Source organism: Ammodytes marinus (assembly GCF_949987685.1).
Source record: "Ammodytes marinus genome assembly, chromosome: 7".
Classification (NCBI taxonomy): Eukaryota; Metazoa; Chordata; class Actinopteri; order Uranoscopiformes; family Ammodytidae; genus Ammodytes; species Ammodytes marinus.
Window position 1 is genome coordinate 19,777,859 of NC_137211.1, and position 24,930 is coordinate 19,802,788.

Here is a 24,930-nt window from a genome sequence, read left to right on the forward strand (position 1 = left end):
GATTAATTAATCGAAATTAACGCGTTAATTTGACAGCCCTACTAAATATATAAAATTCACTGCACGATACCGTCAGTTTACCAGCATGTCATTTCATTGTTTCAGTTTCTCCTACAAAGATGGCTTGAACGTCAGGCAAAAACTGAAAGATTTAGTAAACAGAAGTTTTTTTTACAAATAACCAATGTCATAAATAAAATGACCAATGAAACCAGTTTTTCTGATTACAAAATGTATGTACTTTGAAATGCTACCCAATTCCCCTGGTCTCTGTGGCAGGACCATACACTGAATTGATGGGTCTCCGTATCTCAAAGTTGCCCCTTGCGGTCCAACGAAAGATTATTTTTTAATACCTTGCATCCCTCAAGCTGTGAAATATAGCAACTGTACACATTTAATAGAGCATCCATCATAAAAAAGGGCACAGGTTTGAAATGTGTGGGTTGAAACAAACTAGAAAAAAAATCCTCCAACAAATATTTCAGGTGACCAAAAGTGACAAAACCTATGAAAAAAAGGGTTGCATCAAAAAAAGAGTGGCAGCATTAATGTGCACTTGACTTTAAAATGTCCGCAAATGAGATCTCTTTCTCATTTTAAACCTTATTTTCTCTTTTTCCTTCCAATTAGGTGGTCTGTGCATTTCGCAGTCTGTGAAAATACCACGTGAACCGAGAGCTGGAGAGTTTGACAAGATCATTCGCAGGCTGAGTGAGAACCCTAATGCCCGAGTAGTCATTATCTTTGCCAATGAGGATGACATCAGGTGAGTGCAGTGGAATCGTAATTGCTGTCAGTTCATACAATGTTTAACCTGATACAACATTTAACTGCAATGTTGTATCAATACTCATATGAAAGTACAATGAGTTTGTGTTTAATTTAAGTAAAACAGTTTTAGCTTTTTTTTTCTTAATCTGCTGACGTCCGAAGTGATAAATGTTGTTGCAGCTTGCTTTCTTAAGCTTTCTGATGATTTTGTCACAGTTATGCATATTGCAGGGATATGGGTGAAGTAGCTTTAAAAACTAAAATGCCAAAATATGGTGTAATGTAATGCAACACAATGGAACACCCCTGAAATTACCTAGTGGTAGGAATTAGTCGAGGTACTCACTCTTCACTTTGGATTTTTACTCTATCAAAAAAAGAGAAATATTGTACATTTTACTCTGACTTAAAACATGACATATCCTACAAATTATGATTTAACATAATGCATTACCTTACTTTTTGCTGATAATACATATTTACTTAAGGAAATGTTTGTAATAAAAATGCAAATATCAGTTCCTCTGTTTTCCTTGTGGGGGGACAAATGTATCAATTACAAAATAATTACCTCTTGTTAAGACGTATAGTCTGTATTAAAGATGTATTAATTAGTTGTAGATAGACCATCTCACACACACGCACACACACACACACACACACACACACACACACACACACACACACACACACACACACACACACACACACACACACACACACACACACACACACACACACACACACACACACACACACACACACACACACACATGCACACACACAGAGAGAACTGTAGTGGCTTTGTATGGGAAAATGTCTCCCAGCTAACGTATAAAGGCCATTGTTTGCCTAGTCGAAGTGGGCAGTGATTTTGGGCAGCCTCTTGATGAGGACCAAGACACAAGTCCCAGTGCTCATTGACTTAATCCGGTCCTGATAACGGGTAATAGCGTGGATATATAGTAATTACAGAAAGCCAGGGGGATTTTAGAACTGCATGCCCGCTCTATCCTTGAACTTAGTGAGTGTGAGCTGGCAGCAGCCTAATAAGTCCAACATTGTCTACATAGGGAGTATAAGAAACCTGAGCTGTTTTCTTGGAGCCCAACAATGTAATGCTTTACCAATTATAGAAACAAATGTCATCGCCTCAGCATAATAAGGAATAAGAAAAAAAGTTCAGCGTGTCCTCTATGGTTTCACAACAGTCAGTGATATTTTTTACAAACCCTTAAAAATTAAATATATTATTTAAGAAAATCTAATCAAATCATCTTGTATTGGGCTTGTACCGTATTTTCCGCACTATAAGCCGCACTGGACTATAAGCCGCAGGTGTTATAATGTTTAATTACCATATGTAAGAGTTTGTGCGCAGAGGGGATTGTCGGGAAAGAGATGGCTGCTTGAGGAAGCTCCCATTTATTAACATTTCAACAAACAAGTTGCATATTTGCATAACGTATTCAAGTGTTACCATTTAGTGCAATAGTAGCTAGTAGCTACAGAACATATAGCCTACTGTGCTGTGTAATAACAGGGTCGAAAAATGGGGAAAAAGTTGCGGCTTATAGTCCGAAAATTACAGTATTTGATTTGCCCATCTGATTATTTTATAGCAACGCATACCGTATTAGATGCGTCTCTTTGGACCTGTCCATGTCTCACTTTGCAAATTAAACAATTAAGTTTAAGCTTTTTTAAATTTCAGGTAAAACTAGAATTGGATTGGGAATTAATTGGAATGTAACAGTTATAATTTCCCTCTTGAAGAAACATGTTCCATGACCCTCATGAAGAAAAAAGCTTCATGACCCAGATACAAAATCTGCCCTTTTCACTGTTATTTTCATATCAGACTTGTCAGCCTGTCTAGTCATGTCTGTGTTCTGAAATCTCCTGATGGTGAGAAAATCTATTTCTCTCATTTTCCCTACACAAAGCACATGATTGCATCTTAAGACATGCTCATTTCACTTAATTTCTCAAGACCAGACAGAGGAAAAGAAAAAAAATCATTACCAATCAAAAAATAATTATCTGGGTCATACAACTGAGGTAAAGAGAGACTCGCAGCTAACCCACTCCACACACATTTGACAGAAAACCTATGTCTTCCACAAGGTTAAACCATTCTTGTTCATGCAACAACAAAGACTTGTTTGAGATACGCTTAATATTTCTTTTTAGTTCCAGCGTCTTCGGGGTCACTTGAGGAACACTAATGCTTCACATGCCATTTGGCGGTGTTTAAATTTTATATTGCTGTGCTCAAGCTTTCTTGATGCAAAGTCTGCTGCTGCTGCAGAGCTTGATGGCAGTTTTTTACAGCTCCCCAAACTTACTTCCTTTGGCAACAAGCCTGGACAAATGTGGCAAGGGTGTCATTCTGCCTGCACTGGGAATGTAAAGTGTGTATATGGTGGCTTTTTCAATTCCACTAATGTGCCACAGTGTAACTTTGTCCAGACTCAGAATAGAATATTGTAGTTGTGGAATTACCCGTGTGGCAGCTACACTTCCCCTTTAGGACGCATTTAAATTGAAACCTTCTTTCATAGGAAACATATTATTGTGTGTGCATGAACTATATCAGAACACTGACAACACGACAATATATAGTACAATTATACGATGCTTTCCTTTGTCCCAAAGGCGGCTCCTTCAAGCAGCTAAGAAGGCCAATCAAACAGGCCATTTCATATGGGTGGGTTCTGACAGCTGGGGCTCCAAAATCTCCCCAATACTGAACCAGGAGGAAATGGCAGAAGGGGCTGTCACCATCCTACCCATACGACAGCCCATCAAAGGTATTCCTAACACAATTCATAACTTCACTATAACAATGCTTATTGTATATTTGCCTCCGCTAATCATACCTCCTTTCTACATTTAACATACATTATTTTAAATTGGAGTGCTTCAGAAGGCCATTAATGTGTATTACCATCTACTGTTTTCAACCACTTAAAGCCACACTTGACAAACTGTGGTGTTGTTGTTGTTGTTACTTAACATTCTTTCTTTCTTACCTCCCCCTGCATGGTGATAATAAAAGGTTTTGAACGGACCTAAACCTGAGATACAATGAGCAATTTCTAATAATAAAGTAAAGAACATGATTTTCATTTTCATTTTTAACACCATCTAATTTCTCTTAGGGTTTGACCGCTACTTCATCAGCCGAACGCTAGAGAACAACAGAAGGAATATTTGGTTTGCAGAATTCTGGGAGAATAACTTCCAATGCAAGCTTAGTCGGCACGCGGTGAAGAAAGGATCTGGCATAAAAAAATGCACAAGTGAGTCTACACTTAATAGCAGACAAGGCACTTGGTCAATGGAAAGCACTCAATCAATGACCAAGAATATTGATTGGGTTTTGTGTGAATTCATTATGTGAGTTATTGTGATTGAGTGTGAATGTATGTGTATTTGTTGTGCATAGGTAAATGTATTTGTCATCAGGGAGAAGAAAATCACACCCTGTAATTTAAGTTCAATTTAATGGTTCTCGAAAAGTGTATGGGAATCCCTAATTTCATCCCAGAGGAATCAACATTCCAATTACTTGTTTGGCAAGTTTAATTTGCAGTGGACAACAATAGCGATCACAAAACTGTGCCACAGCATGCATTGAAAGTGTAATCAATAGTATACCCAATCGGAAACACGCTTTCAGGTCATTCAAATCAGGCATGCCTCTCAACATTGAACAACACTAAAACTCAAGTTATCCAGACAGACTGAAATGTTTCCTGGTAAAACCTTCCTTATACATCCATCGGTATGTTAGAGTATCATCCACCACAAACACGTACATTGGAGAAGCTGTCTGATCTCTGCTATTGGGGTTGCACCTGTCCTTCGCTGGTCCACCTTTGTTAATTATTACTGCTTGGGTAGAATCCAGACCACATAAACCATGTTACAGAGATTTATATTATTTACTTGTAAACAATATATTAAGTAAACATTCGCCGAATACAAATGACTAAAGTGATAGAATTTGGTTCCCCTGCTGAACCAAACACCTTGGCGGAACACATAATCTGCTATCCAGGCTTAGTGAGTGTACCTAATAATCGCATCATACCAATTTATTTGATTAGAAAATGATACAAAATTATATATTAATCATAAATCTTTCTTTGTATGTTTTCTTAAAATGTTCACATAGATGGTGGTGTGTTTTCCCCTCAAGTTGTTTTGAATGGTTATTTGTGATAGTACTGTTTGCGAAATGCTTATACAAAAGAGAGAGACAACACAGGCTGTAAAGATATATAGAGCAAAGTTGTATAGCTAATGATGGCCAAAACTACAAATCTGAATATTTGAAACGCAAATATTCTGGTTGTGTTGTCAAGCAATAACTTCAGCTATACCTGCAACTACGTATTTAGTGGATTTTCAGAATAATGTTGGAGTGAAAAACACTTTCCATCCCTTATTGTCGAACCATAATGGGGATTAATATTTAATATGGATGTACTTAATGCACACTGACGTTACAACCAGGAAAAGTTCTCATAGCAGATGACCTGAATATGTCATAAGAGAATGACTTACTGTACAACCTACAACCTTAGCGTATCTGACATTTTGAGTACAGAACAGCACAGTTGGAAACGACAAATTGCCATTCAAGCCTCCTGGAGACATTGTGCCTCTCTCAAATTTAAATGTTGATGCAGTGCAGAAGGTTTTGTATTTTATTTATTCGAATAATCGATTTTGTCTTTCTTATCCAGCTTATATAGGACACTGCAAGCTAAATATGTCACTCTATAACATAAGAGACATGCTAAATTGCTACAATTGATGAACAGGCACATCTTAACAATTAAGCATTGATTTAATTGTCGCTTCTCTAAACAAGAAAGAAAGATGCTTCCAATGATACACACTTGCAGTTTCAGGAGAAGTGTTCTTACATGATTGCTGTATTTATCAGTTGTCATGATGGCTGCTCCTCGACTAAATTGCTGCAAGCTCCATTCTTCTTCTGAGTAGCCTCCAGAGAACAGTACAGGGGCCTCATTTATAAAGCTTGCGGCGCACAAAAACCTTGCGTAGACGGGAAGAAATTTGCGGGAAAATGTGCGGTGGCAAACGTTGGTATTTATAAAGACATTATTTGCGGAGAAGTGTGCGTATTCCTACGCCAACCTTCGACCATGCGTAGAGCCTAACGCAAGGTTTTCCTGACTCGGGGAATCAGCGACACTCAATGGCAACACCACGAAATAAAGCTCAGTCATCAGAAAAACACAGACAAATTATGCTTGGCACCCAATATATTTAGTCAATAAAATATATAAGCTTACCTATAGTTGTGAATATATGGCTACTGTAGTCTATGGCATGCAGTTGTGATGTAGTTTGAATTACTTATCAAGTAGCCTAGGTCTACATGCTTTGGTTATATTTTATAAGTTGAATCTTATAGCGCTACTTTATAATAATATCCTATACGTCGGGAGGTGTTTCCGTGAGTGGCCAGCGGGAGAGCAAATTTTAAGAGGTGTGTAAAAAGTAGTTTTGTACAAAGTTAAGCCCAACAGATATTAATTAAAACTGTAATTTCGTTAGATAAAATCATGTTATGAATTTAGCAAATCATTACACACATCTATTTCCCATAACAATTCACCCTGGAAGATATAACTATAATCTGACGTTGTTGGAAATGTGTGGATCTCACGGGAGATAAACAATTCTCTCGAATTGACTATAGGCATTATTTCACTTGTCACACCATATTATAGGCCTACATATAAGACTACAGGTAGGCCTACGCTAATACGTGATATTTCATACAGTACAAAGTTGGGCGAAACTGCTTTACAAAGACTACAACGACTGTGCCAATCATGATATGTGATAAGCGCGCGGGTGTGTATGTGTGTGCCAGTTTCTTCAGCACATGCACGACGTCACAGGCTTTCTTCCTTCACAGTCGCTTTCTTTGCGGCCGCGTTGCCTCCCTTTTTTCCTCATGTCAGTCAAAATTCCGTGCTTATTAAGTGCGTCATCATATTCAGGAGCTATTTAGCATTCGCCATGTATGGTAGATTGTGGGATGAAACTGGGAGGTGAAGTGGGAGGACACGGGGTGGAGATCGTCTGCGCACAATTCGCCGCAGGTGGGTATTTATAAAGGGAAGATTGCGTGCAACTGTGCGCCGCACAGTTTTATAAATCTGAATTTTTTTTTGCGCAGCACCTTTTTGGCTTTCTGCGGACGCAATGTTTTAGGATGGTTTCTACGCACACCGTTATAAATGAGGCCCCAGTACATTTATACAAACAAGAGGTACAATCATTTCAATCACAGCCTTGTGCAAGTTATATCACTATCCTCCACACGTTTCCTTTAGTAAGCAAAAGTATCTCCTATCCCAACTTCTGGGGCCTCATTTATAAAGCTTTGCGTGGGATTCACGTGGAAGCTAGCGTACGGAAGAAATGTAGGATGTACGTGCGAACAAAAAATATTCTGATTTATAAAACAGTGCGCACTCACGTCCTACGCCTGTTTCCCTTTATAAATCACAATCAACTCTAAATGTGGCGCAGCCTTTGCGGGCTTCAAGTAACGCCCATATTTACCCATACATAGTCATTGACACGCCCGAATTAATATAATTTACTGAGTGCATGAAGGCGGTAGTGGCAATCGCCGACTGAAAGGGAAATGCAAAAATAGATTCCACACGGTGTGGATCACTGCGGTCACGCCAAAGTACCCGTTGGAGAAGTGGCGACCAGGGAAAATTTAGTTTGGTGGCACAGTGTGAGGGTAAAGGCGTCAGAGTGCAGCCTGTGGCGATCTCTGTGAACGCTGTGGTCGAAATAAAAAGAAGCGATCCGACATAAAAGTGGACGCAAAAAAGTGCATATCCTCACACAGCAGTGTTTGTGCCACGAGCGGGGGACACTGAGACCCCCCATGAGATACTATTCGGAGAATTCATCCCGGTGCAGTGACGGGCGGCGGAGGGTTAGCCTAATAATAAACTTCACAGTCCCTTTCAAAACACAGTTACGACGTGCTTAAACACAAAGAAAAACACATAGATAAAACGGACTAAAAACCGCGAAAAATTTGCACAGTAGGTGTGATGTACAGTAGGCTTATGATTAGTGTATGAAACTGTGCACTCATGTCTGCCTGACTGAGGCATCGAGAACAGCGTCAGTGCAGGGACGTTGGAACTACTTTCTTAGGGGGGGGTGCTGTACATTGGCCGAGGTGCAGCGCTATCAGACAAAGCAGTAGGCTACTGGTAAAATTAGCAATCTACTATAACCATGATAAAATAGCCTATTTATATTTAAAATAATTTGATTAGAATTAAGCTATTAAAACTAACTATAAAAGCAAATAACATTTAAGAATTTTCCAAAGTATCCTTATAGCCTTTAAAAAAAATCATGAATTTGAAGGACGTAGGTTTTGATTAAACTTTGGGTTGTGACAATTTCTAGGTGGGGGTCTGGGGGTACTCCCCCAGAATTTTTTGAGCATTACATGCTTAATTTCCTGCATTCTGGTGAATTTTTATTCACCAATTTGTTCCTTTTCTGCATAGCCTACATTTGTATTCTTGAGCCCCGGCGCTGTGATCGGTGAATGATAACCGGGGCAGTGCACGTCACGTTGTCGAGGGGAAGGCTTCCGCGATCTCCGTTAGTTTCAGTTTACAGCCGACAAAGTTACAATCACAACGATTTAATGAAGCCTCTCATTCTTAAGGGCATTGAAGCAAATGATGAAATCTAAACATTACGGCGGCCCTGCTGGTGCGTAAAAGAACAGCGCAGTTGGCAATCTCTCCTCAGCAGTGCAAGCCACAGCAAAAGCCCATCGCACAGCCGATTCCTGCCTCTGATACGTTGACTCGCAACATAAGATGGCGATTTCCCGCGTCTCTTTTTTCTCTCCACACAAAGCGTTCTCTCTCCCATTGCACACACGCATGCCCCGGCCGCTTCTGAGAGCACAGCCAGTGTTGGTTCCACCCGAAAAAATAAAATAAACACAACTTGGACACAGGCCCTGAAGCTGAATGGCCGCTCTGGTAACGGGCATTACTGGACGCCGAATACTAAACCCCGAATATAAGACGACTCGACTTTTTTACGACATTATGAAGTGTTAATATGTTCGCCTTTACTTGATGCATGCGCGCTCACCGGCCAGCAGGGACACAATTCTTATCAGCGGTAACTTGGCACGATACCGGCACACACCTTGGAGGAGCGGGTGCACAGGTGAACGTTGCATCCTGTCAGCGCGTCTCTCTCTCTCTTTCTCTTTCTCTCTCCACCCTGTGGTAGGGCGCTTAGCAGACTGGATTTTTAATGATAACCTAATGCTCATTAGTGTGCGCCCCTCAGCACTCTCACCTACCGAAGTGTGCATGGGAAGGCGGGGCACAACCGTAATCTCGTCCTGGGCACAGTGAAGAAATGTGACGGGCATTTAAATAATCTATAGCCTATATAGTATATAGCCTATAAGATATATATTATAGTGTATATATACAGGAGATGGGAAAGAGGACATAGGCTATGCGATTGTTTACAGAGCAATCGCGGGAGCACAGGGCAAAGTGTAGGGGGGCGGAGAGGGGGTGCAGGCGGTGGTGAGGGGGGGTGCGGCCTCACCCCCCGCACCCCTACTTTCAACGTCCCTGCGTCAGTGTAAAAGTAATAGGTTGTATTCCACCTCAATATTATCAGAATTAATCCAATAACATGCAGAGCTTATTCGAACGTTTTTTTTTTTTTTTTTGCACTCAAATCTCCGTTTGTAGGCTATTTAAGATCCTAATTCGTTTTGTTTTTTGTTGGTATCACTCCATGGAAAAATCCGTGGAGGCATTTTTTTATTAGTTGTAAGAATGGCTTCATCCGTTTTGCAAAGGAACTCCCTATATGATAGACCTACATGGCTTATAATAGGCCTATATCTGGATTCATTTTACACAAACACATTCGTTCTCGCACTTCATACTTTTCTCCTTTCTCCACTTTCTGTGCGTACGCATGGGTCAGAGTTTGCGCGGAGGACCGCACATCTTCCCGTCAAGTTTGCTTTTTATAAATCCCAATGTTTGCGTAGAAATTGGCGTGCGCCCTCTTCTGGGAGTACGCCACGTTTATAAATGAGGCCCCTGGTGCTCGACCTAATGGAATATACCATGTTTAATGCATAAAATCCGAAGTTACTAGCAAATTGTGGGAAAACTTTTGACCTCAAAATATTTTTTGTGTGATTATATTCAATTAATGTAGCCCATACATGTTCAACATGTTTTATTAATAACACATATAATAAGTAGGGAAGAATAAATTCTGCATATGAGAACAACGTTGGAAGACTGTGATCAACCACCAGGGACTGCAGATGTATAATTTACATCCCATTGCTGCAATTGTTTCCAATGTTCTTATAACTGCCCTAGAGGCCAAGATTTACCATATATATCTACACCAGTGGTTACTCCAAGAGTACAGCAGAATACTACTACACAGGCTACCTACCTTTAATCTCCATAGTTGTGTTAAAATAAGCACATTTGCTAGTTTATTAGGGTAATTTGAAAATGTATTTAGATGTGATTTGGAAATTATCATTTGTAGAGTAGAATGAAAATGTTGGTTTATAATATAAACTACTGACAACATTTCTATTTGGAAATTATCATTTGTAGCTTTATACAGCTCTGGAAAAAATTAAGAGACCAGTCTAAATGTTCAGTGTCTCTTGTTGTAAGACATTCTCTGAATATGAATTAGGTCACTTTTACCAAAACTTAATCCTTTCATGTTTTACATTTTTGAAACTGTCCTATCAATCTAATATAAGGGTTTAACCAATGGGCCTTCCGTTCTTTTAAGAACTGATAAATATCATCATATCATAAAACAACACTTTGTTACACAAACAAATCACACATGGGAGATTTATAGAAATTATGAAGAGAAGTTTTCATTCTAATGGTAGAATTAAAATAATTGATTGCTATATGTAAACTGATGACGCCCAAGTTTGCTCTGTTTGATCTGCTCAGAGCATTCCCTGGATACATACACTGAATAATGCTACTACCCCACACAGCAAAACATGATCCTGTTCTGCAGACCAAATTGAACAAGAATTGAATGATACAACCGAGAACTTGTGAAGAGATACTGGTTCAACAAGTAATGGTAGAAGGACAACACATAATATCATGGCATAATATTCTCCTTTCTCATCACAGTAGCATTGGTCATTATTGAGCAAAGCTGAAACATTAATCATAGTACTCTGGGATGGACAGACACACTGTAGTCGTTATACTGCTATATTGAAAGTTCTACTTCAGAAAAAACATGACAGGAAAGTGTTCACTGTTCAGTGCTTTACTCAATTGTCTGATATAGTATTCATAAAGTAGAATAAAGTGGAGAGCAATTTGCCATCAGTCCAATCATTTCACTCAGCATTACCTGTCATTTGAGTTTTCTGTCTTACTGGGCAAAGATTACAGCCAATGTAATGTGGTGCTTCTTGTTGACATCATGAAGCATGTGTTGAGATTCAGAGTTTCAGAGAAGCACACTGGCTTGAATCGCTCTCTTGTCTTACATCCTTGGATACATGAGTCAGTAAGTATGCCAAGCCCAGGCACATGCCTGCATGCCTGATCAATTGTCTGATGTCCTTGCTCACTGAAATCATCAAGGACACCGAGTCCAAACAAGCAAGGTTCAACATTGCTTTGATTCCCTTGAGATGAAACACAAATATCTAGGTTCAAATATAAGTCATACCACATCAAAACAAAGTTTTCTTCACTGTGAAAAATGTTGGATTGACCTGCAGTGAAATGAGACCAATGAGTTAGTCAATTAGTATCCTTGATTTCTTACATAGACATTTCCTAAAAGGAATTATTGCTGAAACCAACAACAATTATTGTTGAAGCAAGAAAAACTAATCGTCTATACATACACACAATTAGTTCACATCACCAACCTTGTCTTTAGAAGCCTTGAAGACAAGCACTGTCACACTGCGTGTCAATCAATTTGTGTCCCTTGAGTAGCGATGTCCTATGTATTCATTAGAACAGTGCTTCTCAAATGGTGGGGCGAGTTGTCAGGGGGGGGGGGGGGGCGCGGGCTGCCTTGATTTCCAACTGACCAATTATTTATTTTTTTCGCTAGCAAGCGCGATGTGTGCTTGTGTATGGTCATATCCGCGCGAAAGGCCGCGATTTTCAGTATATAAATGTCCACATGTGTCTCCAAGTGTCTCAGTAGGCTATTTAAAAAGAAATCAAGCAAGTAGACTAATAATAACATTAATGAATTATTGGTTATCACAGAAGGCCTATTGGCCTATACTAATAAAAAAACACCACCTTAACTATGTTTACAGTTTAAAAATGTTTTGAATGAAATGCAAACCTCAGTGAATCATTTGCTCTTGTTTCTCTGTCCTAAGATTCACACAGGCTGACACTTGTTTAAATGTTACAAATTGAGCTAATAAACTGTACTTTGATTTTTTTTGCTGCAGAAGTTATCTCAGCTAATTTTTGTTATCTAATTTGATAATAAGGTGATTGTATGCAGAATGCTCATGCCAGAAACTCATACAGTGGTTTTGTACAGATAAATAAATTAATATTAGCAGGTTCTCAATAGTATTTCAAAAACATTTCTGTCCCCTAGGGGGGGCATGACAGAAAATAATTGAGAACCACTGCATTAGAATATTAAAATATGGTAGGGGTTTGTCAACCAATATTTATCAAATTTCTCTGTTGGGCACATGAGACAATTTTAACTGTTTCTTTAGAAACATTCATGCAAAAAAATTAGGGCTGTCAAATCAACGCGTTAATTTCGATTAATTAATCACAGAAAAATTAACGCGATTAAAAAAATGTACGCAGATTAATCGCACTTCTATAATGCCCTTTGACCCGGTGCAAAAGTGGTGCGCAGCTCGGTGAGCTGCACCGAGCTGCACCTGTAGTTTACAGCCCGCACGGGTGAAAGGGAGAGAGAAGCAGAGGAAAGGGCGGGGCCGAGGGCTCTATGGAAAATAAGCATGAAGGTAGGAAGACATTTTACTTTATTCTCCGCAGTGTCTGGGCACTATTGATTTAGTGGTGCAACAATATAGGTTCAAAACAGTAGCCTATCCCTCAATCTTCATCTGTGTGTCTCAATTTTGTTTGCTAGCTGTCTCGTCTCCTGCCGCCTGCCCCGTGTGTGTGTGTGTGTGTGTGTGTGTGTGTATGTGTCAATATTTTTGCCTATGAGTACGACGATGGTGAATGAATCGGCATAGGCATATGTGGCAGTGCAGCGCTGTCTGTTGTGGAGACAGAAGTTACGAGAGACTGAGAGCGAGAGAGAGAGAGAGAGAAACAAACTGTAGCAGGCTATACAGCTGTTTATAAACAGGTATAAAAGTGTCATAAAAGTATGCGATTAATTTAGATTAATTAATCACAGAGCCTGTAATTAATTAGATACATTTTTTTAATCGCTTGACAGCCCTAAAAAAAATACTATGTGTCTATAGATGAACAGCCGGAGTCCCCCCTCAAAACCAGGGGCTGACAGTGCTATATTATAGAATGATTTCTGATATATTTTGACAGCAGCATACTTTCAGTTTAGAGAGATATAAATGTAGATACAATGGAGCTTGTAAATTCAACATACAATTCAACTGTTTATTTCCACAACTGATTAAACCATTACAAATATTCAAGATTAATTAATTAACTATTTGGTCTTCAAAAATTATAACAATGACAATCGCAAGTTGCCAGAGCCCAAGGTGAGGGCTCTAAATCGTTTGATACTATCAATAAATCAATAATCATTTAATCATTACAGTGTTATAAATTATTGTTAGGTTTGTTGGACAATATGGATGGGCAATATCACATGAATCAAATTGTTATTTATTTATTTGGATATATTTATCTTTTGCACTTTTCACAAATATCTATAAGAAGACTACTAAGAAAGGTCTAAATAAATACAAAATAAGTCTATATTGTAATGAATCAACTGTATTACTGTCCCTAGAGTGATATAAAATGTCAAAATGTAATATGTCCTGCCTGGAAGGAACTATCGAGGCTCCATTTTCAAACACATTAGCTGGACATATCTAGCCTATAATTTTCAGCATCACAAAGAAAGGAATCACAATGAAGCACTTTGCCTCCTCTCACAGGAATAATGTTAGCAAGACCATACTGTGTGACTCTGAGCTTTCTGGATCATTGTGTTTTTTCAGAACCAGAAGGTTTGACTTGATGAAAAACCCTGGAACACTGATAACAATATACAGTCTGGCAAGGTTTCATGTTCTTTCTGTTATGGTTACGATGCTGGACCCAAGAGCAGACAGAGACAAAGTAAGATTTAAATAAAAAGGTTTATTTTAACGAGGTGGGGAGCAGGTGGTGAATGGGGAATCCAGGGGTAGTGCAGCAGGTAGGTAGACTGGAGGTAGTGATCCGGGTAACTGCAGGCAGAGGAAAACACAAGTTAAGAAGGATCACAGAACTATACTAGAAACTAGAATGAGCGAGTACTATCAACTGGAGCCAGGCGTGAATAGTTACCACTGTAGTGAATGATAACGATCTGGCGACGACAGCAGGGAAACCAGGAGTAGATGTAGGTGAGTTGATTGGTGATGAGAACCAGGTGTGGAGACAGACAGGGGGAGTGGGAGTGGCAGAAGGAGGAGGAGCGCACAGCAGCCAGCTGTGATCACGACAGTACCCCCTCCTCAATGGACGCCTCTTGGCGGCCTAGGCCAATCTGGATGGGCCCGGTCTCCTTGACCACCTGGGGAAGAGGTTCAGGCTCAGAGAGGGGAACGTGGGGCTGAGGCTCAGGGTCCGTCACTGGAAACGAGGGCTCGGAATCCCAGACAGGAAACTGGAGATGAGGCTCTTGGTCCTTGACCACTTGGGGATGAGGCTCAGGGTTGAAGTCAGGATACCGGGGATCATAATAAGGCTCCCTCGAGTGGCGCTCAGGAAGAGGCTCGCGGTCCCAGAAAATCACCTGGAGATGAGGCTCCGAGTCCTTGACCACCTGGGGATGAGGCTCCGTCTCCTTGACCACCTGGGGAGCAGGCCCGGTCTCCTTGACCACCTGGGGAAGAGGTTCAGAGTCCTTGACCACATCCGGATGAGGCTCGGAATCCTCCAACACCTGGGGATGAGGCTCTGGCTCATAGAGGGGAAACTGGGAATACACAGGGGGCCCCACGGGCACCGGGGAATCGTCGGACACCTGGGGATGAGGCTCTGTGCCCCAGAGGGGAATCGGAGAATATGGTTTATGCTCCAAGAGGGGATGAGGTACCGGCTTCTGGACGGGATACTGCGGATAAGGCACAGGGCGCTGGACGGGATACTGCGGATAAGGCACAGGGCGCTGGACGGGCACATGGAGATCAGGTAAAGGCTCCTGGAAGGAATACTGGGGATGAAGTACAGGGTGCTTGACAGGCACCTGGGGATGGACTGTGTGGCCATTAGAGGCCCGAGCATCAACCGTGCAGGCCAGCTTGAGGCAGGAAGGAGAGAGGATAGTGTCAGGGAGGACCGGTGTGTTCACAGCGGTGAATTGACGAGAGAGGGCGTCAGGCTTGACGTTGCGGGACCCGGGCCGGTAAATGAGGGTGAAATTGAAACGTCCAAAAAACAAGGCCCACTGGGCCTGACGGGAATTTAGGCGCTTGGCCGTCTGAATGTAAGACAAATTCTTGTGGTCGGTCCAAACCACAAACGGCTGTTCTGCCCCCACCAGCCAGTACTGCCATTCCTCCAACGCCAGTTTAACAGCCAGCAGTTCTCTGTCACCCACCTCATAGTTACGCTCAGCAGGAACCAGCCGGCGAGAGAAAAAAGCGCAGGGGTGAATCTTCTCATCAGAAGCTGAGCGCTGGGACAGGACCGCCCCCACCCCAGTGTCAGATGCATCAACCTCCACGATGAACTGCCTGGAGGGGTCCGGTTGGATAAGGATGGGAGCAGACGAGAAAAGCCTTTTAAGGTCAGAGAAGGCAGCGTCCGCCTCAGGCGTCCAGGCAAATGGGAGGGCAGGAGAGGTGAGACGGGTGAGAGGGGCTGCAACCCTGCAGTAGTCACAGATGAACCTCCGGAAAAAATTGGCAAATCCCAGAAACTGCTGCAGTTTCTTGCGGGAATCAGGGATGGGCCAGTCTGTCACTGCCCTGACCTTCTCCATGTCCTCCCTCTCAGGACGGGACAAGTTAAACAGGTGACTACTGGGCAAAGGGGCGCCGGGGAGGAGATCAGTGGCACAGTCATAGGAGCGATGAGGAGGCAGGGTGAGCGCACAACACTTACTAAAGACCTCTCCCAGGTCATGATAATGTGAGGGAACCAAGGAGAGGTCGGGGGGTTCCTGTGGCAATGGAACACCTCCCTCTGCTGGAGACAGAGCAGATTGTAAGCAGGTGGAATGGCAAAAAGTGCTCCAACTCACCACCTTGCCAGAAGACCAGTCAAATTGGGGATTGTGCCGCTTGAGCCAGGGGTTACCCAGCACCAGGGGAGTGAGGGGAGACAGGATGACATGAAACTGAAGAATCTCGTGGTGATTACCAGAAACAATTAACTCAAGGGGCTTGGTACGGTGAGTAATAAGGGCCAGGTGGCGGCCATCTAAGGCGTTAACAGTTAAGGGAGAGGGTAATTGTTCCAAACTCATGCCAACCTGAGACGCGAAACCGGCGTCAATGAAGTTCTCCTCCGCTCCAGAATCCACCAGGGCTGACACAGGAAAGGAATGCCCGAGGGACAGGAGAGTGGCATCCAGCAGTGAGCGAGAACAGTGAGGAACGGGGACGGAGGAGGCGTGGCACAGCAGGGCCCCGAGTCTCACGGCAGAGCCCTGCCCCTCGGGCAGTGACGGACAGGTGGAGATGAGATGCCCGGGCAGCGCACAGTACAGACACACTCCGGTCTTAATCCGATGACGCCGCTCTGCCTGGGTGAGACGTGTGACCCCCAGCTGCATGGGTTCCTCTTCAGTGACAGCATGCGTCACGGGAGCAGAGAGGGCAGTTTCAGGGAAGTGTGGAGAATGGGAAGCAGCGGATGCCGGGGGCACGGAGCTGACTGTCTTCTCCCTACGCCGCTCGCGTAGGCGATTATCCAGCCGGATAGAGAGGGAAATCATTTCATCGAGAGTGTCCGCTTCCTCCCTAGTAGCCAGCTCATCCTTGATTGTCTCACTGAGACCGGAAAGAAAAAGCCCACGTAGTGACTTGTCGTTCCAGCCTGACCTGGCGGCATAGGTCCTGAACTCAACGGAGAACTCAGCTACACTGCGGGAGCCCTGACGTAATGAAATAAGCCGTTTGGCGGCGTCCCCCCCCCTCTACTGGGTGATCAAAAACTTTCCTCATTTCAGCTACAAAAAGGTCAAAATTGTCATTAACTGGGGAATCACTGTCCCATAATGCTGAAGCCCACGCTAGTGCATTACCCTTAAGTGACCCCATAATGTAAGCGATCTTCGCCTTTTCAGTGGGGTAGGTGAGAGGCTGCTGACTGAAAACTAGGGAACACTGGATCAAAAAGGCTCTGCACGTACCCATGTCTCCAGAATAGCGCTCCGGCGCAGGAATGAAGGGCTCACGAGCTCGTGGCAGGTGTGACGGGAGAGTGGGAGCAGGCGGAGGTGCCGCTGGTAGTGGAAGCGCTGTGATGTGGGAGGCCAGTAAGTCCAATTGCGCACCCAACTGAGTAACTCGAGTAGCGAGATTCTTAAAGGCTTCCATAGCGTCCCAGAGGGCTTTGCTGTGCTCCGCAACCCGAGAGCCTTGGGCGGCGAGAGCTCCGCGGATAAAGTCCATGTCCGCTGGGTCCATTTTGGCCAGATCGTTCTGTTATGGTTACGATGCTGGACCCAAGAGCAGACAGAGACAAAGTAAGATTTAAATAAAAAGGTTTATTTTAACGAGGTGGGGAGCAGGTGGTGAATGGGGAATCCAGGGGTAGTGCAGCAGGTAGGTAGACTGGAGGTAGTGATCCGGGTAACTGCAGGCAGAGGAAAACACAAGTTAAGAAGGATCACAGAACTATACTAGAAACTAGAATGAGCGAGTACTATCAACTGGAGCCAGGCGTGAATAGTTACCACTGTAGTGAATGATAACGATCTGGCGACGACAGCAGGGAAACCAGGAGTAGATGTAGGTGAGTTGATTGGTGATGAGAACCAGGTGTGGAGACAGACAGGGGGAGTGGGAGTGGCAGAAGGAGGAGGAGCGCACAGCAGCCAGCTGTGATCACGACACTTTCACATCACTGCTGGCTGTCCAGTACTATGGAAGAGTTTATTAGACTTTAATATCTGTGAAAGCAAAACAGTTTTGTAAAAGCACAGAAGACAATTGACAAGTGTGTATCATGATTCACACGTATTTCACTATCCACAAACCTGTAATTTTTGACATGCAAATATGTAGAACTTACTCTGAAAATACAAAGTCATATTTACGCATTTACGGATCTGTTTCTGCTTGTGAAAAGGGGTTTGCATATTTGTGGATTGCCTCCTGTGAGTTTGTGAGCCACATTACATTTTTACATAATTTTGTCCAACTTCTACCACCGAGATCTGTAGAACAAGCCTTACAAATGTGAAGTGCAATAATTTGTATGTGTGCAATTGTGTTTTGTAAAGTTATATCCACACAAAGAAAAAGTGATTTGCAAATATGTAGAATTTAGGCTGTAAATGTGTATTTTAATTTTGCATAATTGTTTTTTTTTTTTTTAATGCAAATAGTTTCACCACAAAAAAAGACATGTCAACTCTTATTTACACATTTACAGAACCATTTCTACATGTGAAACTGGCTCTGCGCATTTGTGGATCGCTTCCTGTGCGCTCACGGAATATTGTCCCATTCGTGCCGCAGAGATCTGCAAAAATGAGACCTGTAAAATGAGGTCTGTATTTTTGAATTCTGTATCTTTAGGTGCAGTTAGACAGGTCCACCAGCAGATGGCGAACTCGCGGCGCAGCCTTTATATACTATGTATGGGCGAACCACATGGCCCCCTTGACCAATCAAAGGAGCTTGTTTAGGGGCGGCCACCTCATTGGTTCATTTGGAGGCCTGTCACACGAACAGAGGAGGGGAAAAAAGATGTCCACAGCTCAAGCTCATTCTCGAGTTCGTCGGACATTGTTCCTCGTGAATGAGCAGGAAAGCAGCTGGCTGCAGACTAGCGGAGCTGAGTATCGGTGATAAGAGAGGTATGTTGTTATGCTGACCCACCATTATACTATCATACAGTAGTTTGTGCGCTGGTCACCTGCGAGGGTAATCAGCATTTCTTGCTAGGCTATTTAGCGAGCTAGCTGATATGTTACACTAAGCATGATTATTTGAGTTTGTCGCCGTCATTTTTAGCACACAGACATGCCGCGACCCGCGACAGGCAAAGCTTCTCCCTTTCATATAATATTTCAATTGTAATACAACAATATGCCAACTAATTATAGATGGTCATTTAAATGCAGGCTATACATGTGTGGGGCAGTTACCTCTAAAAAAACGTTTTACTCTTAGTAATGTGTGTGTTGGTCACCTGTGTATCTAGTAACTGGTGTTACAGGGTTAAAGTGATAGTATTGTGAGCTTGGTGTAGTTAAAGAATTGCAGTAACATTGCCAAAGTATTGTGATCAGATGAGTTTCATAATTATGCACTTCAGGGGAAAAAAAACATGATTAGCGTCACCTTGTTTATTTATATAGTTTGCAAAGTAACACAAGCTGTCAAAGAAAGGTACTACAAGCCTCCCCTGACTGTTATGGTGCTTTCAGCTGGACATGCTTTTACATACAATAATGCTAAGAAGAATACCAGGAGCCAGTACTGTAATGAGATTTTAATTAAAACATGCATACTCATATGACACATGGTTGTGTAACCTATAATGTTATGGACATTATTGTAACAGAATGTATCTTTCCCCATTTAGGAAATGCTGCTGAATCGTTTTCTGGACTGGCTGCACTACAGACCATCAAGCTCTGGACCTGGACCATCTCCAGTTCATACTGTCACGGGACCAAACCAACCTCAGATCCCTCAAGCACATGCAAAGCACTGGCTATGTTAAGGGTCATCTTTTTCATATCCCTGTTAAAAAGACCTTATAGAAATCACAAGCAAGGACTAATGACAGTGCACTAACCTAATGCTGATTAATTGGTTATCCATGAACATTTTGACTTTGTCTATTTTATGTAAGTTGGAAAATTACAGAACTAAACATGTGAATGTATTTGTGAACTCATAACTTTGTTTTACTACTCCTCAGTTGTAGTTTTCTAGAGTTATCCAACCCCACTGTCATCATGCAGTTTTATAAACGATTACTACATTCTCTGTAACTCCTATGATGACCGGGCAAGCGTAGGTTTCATGTTTGCATGTGGATGAAATGGGATGTTGCCTTTGAACCACCTCCACTCACGTCAGCCATGGGAATCTCCCATCCAATTCAGAATTTGACAAGCTATTCTCAGCTGCTCTTGGGACAGTGGAAGTGAAGACGACTAAAGAACAACACTAACAATTATCAAAGCACTGGAAACAGATCATTTAGTTACTGCATGCTAAAGTAGATAGATGTTCTGCTAGTTTGAAAATATGGTAGAACAAAAGTGACTTGCTCTGACATGGCATTGTTAATGGGTGAAACTATTATATTGCACACTTGTATTTTATTTGTTCTAGGTGCTAATTCTTTTTTGCTGCTGGGCCCGTTTCACAGTGTTACATTGCTTTGTGGTGTACTCCTGCCTGCTTGTTTATTTGATGTATTTCTTTACTTTTTATCCATTTCTATGGACCTATTTGTGAACCAAAAATAAAGATTGATTGATTGATATCACTTGAATGGTCACATACAGTTTGTTGCTAGGTTTTCACTTTGTCAATGGGTCAGACCACATATCAGTACAATCTGTGTGCTCAAATAATAATTGTGTTTTTTATATCCTATACATCCCTAGAATGTATTGATGTGATAGACCTTTTATATTGGTAGCTTTTCAGTGGTTATCCCCGCTTACAGCAAAAGTATGGGCTACAGTAATTAAAAGTGAGACACTGAAGGGGAATAGGATTATATGTTCATCTAAAAGATATCAAGAAACTTTTTCAGTTGATTACTTACATTAAATAAGCATTTTATGTTATATTACAATGTTCTCAGAAATATTTGCAGTTGGGCAATATGACATGCGTACATTTGAAAAAACAAAATCAAACCAAAATATTTATTTTGGATGAAGCCAGTATGGATAAAGCCTCAATTAAATTAAATAAATACCGTCTTAAAAATACCTTTTCAAATATCTCATAAATCAGGCAATGAACAACATGTGAACACATGCTGTAATAACCTCAAAAATAAAATGATTATGGAAAGTTTAGTTTATTGAAGTGTTTTAGAAGTTGATATTTTTGGTATAGAAGTAAAAAAGCTACTGTTGAGATAACCGGGAAAATGTTTACCGTGGAGATCCTCTTTCCTTCATTCAATCTGATATCTTGCTTGTGTCAGGGCAACTGACTTATAGTATAACAAGTAAAACATGTACAACAGAATTATACTATGTAATATTTACAAAACTGGCTCATATTTCAGTCAACATATGTTTTACTTGCATAAATGAACATGCACAGCAGCATTCAAAATGTGTCAACCTGGTATGTAATGTACTCCTTATGCTTGCACACAAATCAGCATCTTCATCCAATTCTGTGGTTCATTTGTGCAGCAGACTCTTTCTCACTGAGTTGGTTGTCACATGTTTGCATCTTGCACATTTTGGTGCACTTCAGACCATTATGGAGAATATCTGGGATGGACTTGGACATGAAGATTTTAAATTACACAATATATAAATAAATTCATCATTCATAGATGAAGTTGTCATATTACATTTCTGAGAACATTGTAATATAACATAAAATGCTTATTTAATGTAAGTAATCAACTGAAAAAGTTTCTTGATATCTTTTAGATGAACATATAATCCTATTCCCCTTCAGTGTCTCACTTTTAATTACTGTAGCCCATACTTTTGCTGTAAGCGGGGATAACCACTGAAAAGCTACCAATATAAAAGGTCTATCACATCAATACATTCTAGGGATGTATAGGATATAAAAAACACAATTATTATTTGAGCACACAGATTGTACTGATATGTGGTCTGACCCATTGACAAAGTGAAAACCTAGCAACAAACTGTATGTGACCATTCAAGTGATATCAATCAATCAATCTTTATTTTTGGTTCACAAATAGGTCCATAGAAATGGATAAAAAGTAAAGAAATACATCAAATAAACAAGCAGGCAGGAGTACACCACAAAGCAATGTAACACTGTGAAACGGGCCCAGCAGCAAAAAAGAATTAGCACCTAGAACAAATAAAATACAAGTGTGCAATATAATAGTTTCACCCATTAACAATGCCATGTCAGAGCAAGTCACTTTTGTTCTACCATATTTTCAAACTAGCAGAACATCTATCTACTTTAGCATGCAGTAACTAAATGATCTGTTTCCAGTGCTTTGATAATTGTTAGTGTTGTTCTTTAGTCGTCTTCACTTCCACTGTCCCAAGAGCAGCTGAGAATAGCTTGTCAAATTCTGAATTGGATGGGAGATTCCCATGGCTGACGTGAGTGGAGGTGGTTCAAAGGCAACATCCCATTTCATCCACATGCAAACATGAAACCTACGCTTGCCCGGTCATCATAGGAGTTACAGAGAATGTAGTAATCGTTTATAAAACTGCATGATGACAGTGGGGTTGGATAACTCTAGAAAACTACAACTGAGGAGTAGTAAAACAAAGTTATGAGTTCACAAATACATTCACATGTTTAGTTCTGTAATTTTCCAACTTACATAAAATAGACAAAGTCAAAATGTTCATGGATAACCAATTAATCAGCATTAGGTTAGTGCACTGTCATTAGTCCTTGCTTGTGATTTCTATAAGGTCTTTTTAACAGGGATATGAAAAAGATGACCCTTAACATAGCCAGTGCTTTGCATGTGCTTGAGGGATCTGAGGTTGGTTTGGTCCCGTGACAGTATGAACTGGAGATGGTCCAGGTCCAGAGCTTGATGGTCTGTAGTGCAGCCAGTCCAGAAAACGATTCAGCAGCATTTCCTAAATGGGGAAAGATACATTCTGTTACAATAATGTCCATAACATTATAGGTTACACAACCATGTGTCATATGAGTATGCATGTTTTAATTAAAATCTCATTACAGTACTGGCTCCTGGTATTCTTCTTAGCATTATTGTATGTAAAAGCATGTCCAGCTGAAAGCACCATAACAGTCAGGGGAGGCTTGTAGTACCTTTCTTTGACAGCTTGTGTTACTTTGCAAACTATAAAAATAAACAAGGTGACGCTAATCATGTTTTTTTTCCCCTGAAGTGCATAATTATGAAACTCATCTGATCACAATACTTTGGCAATGTTACTGCAATTCTTTAACTACACCAAGCTCACAATACTATCACTTTAACCCTGTAACACCAGTTACTAGATACACAGGTGACCAACACACACATTACTAAGAGTAAAACGTTTTTTTAGAGGTAACTGCCCCACACATGTATAGCCTGCATTTAAATGACCATCTATAATTAGTTGGCATATTGTTGTATTACAATTGAAATATTATATGAAAGGGAGAAGCTTTGCCTGTCGCGGGTCGCGGCATGTCTGTGTGCTAAAAATGACGGCGACAAACTCAAATAATCATGCTTAGTGTAACATATCAGCTAGCTCGCTAAATAGCCTAGCAAGAAATGCTGATTACCCTCGCAGGTGACCAGCGCACAAACTACTGTATGATAGTATAATGGTGGGTCAGCATAACAACATACCTCTCTTATCACCGATACTCAGCTCCGCTAGTCTGCAGCCAGCTGCTTTCCTGCTCATTCACGAGGAACAATGTCCGACGAACTCGAGAATGAGCTTGAGCTGTGGACATCTTTTTTCCCCTCCTCTGTTCGTGTGACAGGCCTCCAAATGAACCAATGAGGTGGCCGCCCCTAAACAAGCTCCTTTGATTGGTCAAGGGGGCCATGTGGTTCGCCCATAAATAGTATATAAAGGCTGCGCCGCGAGTTCGCCATCTGCTGGTGGACCTGTCTAACTGCACCTAAAGATACAGAATTCAAAAATACAGACCTCATTTTACAGGTCTCATTTTTGCAGATCTCTGCGGCACGAATGGGACAATATTCCGTGAGCGCACAGGAAGCGATCCACAAATGCGCAGAGCCAGTTTCACATGTAGAAATGGTTCTGTAAATGTGTAAATAAGAGTTGACATGTCTTTTTTTGTGGTGAAACTATTTGCATTAAAAAAAAAAAAAACAATTATGCAAAATTAAAATACACATTTACAGCCTAAATTCTACATATTTGCAAATCACTTTTTCTTTGTGTGGATATAACTTTACAAAACACAATTACACACATACAAATTATTGCACTTCACATTTGTAAGGCTTGTTCTACAGATCTCGGTGGTAGAAGTTGGACAAAATTATGTAAAAATGTAATGTGGCTCACAAACTCACAGGAGGCAATCCACAAATATGCAAACCCCTTTTCACAAGCAGAAACAGATCCGTAAATGCGTAAATATGACTTTGTATTTTCAGAGTAAGTTCTACATATTTGCATGTCAAAAATTACAGGTTTGTGGATAGTGAAATACGTGTGAATCATGATACACACTTGTCAATTGTCTTCTGTGCTTTTACAAAACTGTTTTGCTTTCACAGATATTAAAGTCTAATAAACTCTTCCATACAGTACTGTCCTTTTCTCCATCTGTCAGCCAATGAAGCCATGTTTGAGAGAAAAAAATGCCATTAACGTACCGTATGTTTTACACATGGATTTACTAAGTTTTATGGAACAACAATGACATCTACTAAAGCTAATTTATATCATGTATTAAAGATTTATAAAACCCTCAAATTCTCATTCCTT

The 24,930-nt window shown here is 41.2% G+C and overlaps 1 protein-coding gene across 1 annotated transcript in view; it reads left to right on the forward strand.

Annotated features, from left to right (window-relative positions):
* LOC307253359 (metabotropic glutamate receptor 4-like) overlaps positions 1 to 24,930 on the forward strand; it is a gene marked incomplete at both ends in the record, with an annotated part of 160,564 nt that overhangs the window by 90,406 nt on the left and 45,228 nt on the right. The window contains 3 exons of the mRNA XM_080031357.1: positions 634 to 769; positions 3,433 to 3,587; positions 3,939 to 4,079. Coding sequence (XP_079887483.1) covers positions 634 to 769; positions 3,433 to 3,587; positions 3,939 to 4,079 — 432 coding nt within the window. The remainder of the gene's footprint in view (positions 1 to 633; positions 770 to 3,432; positions 3,588 to 3,938; positions 4,080 to 24,930) is intronic.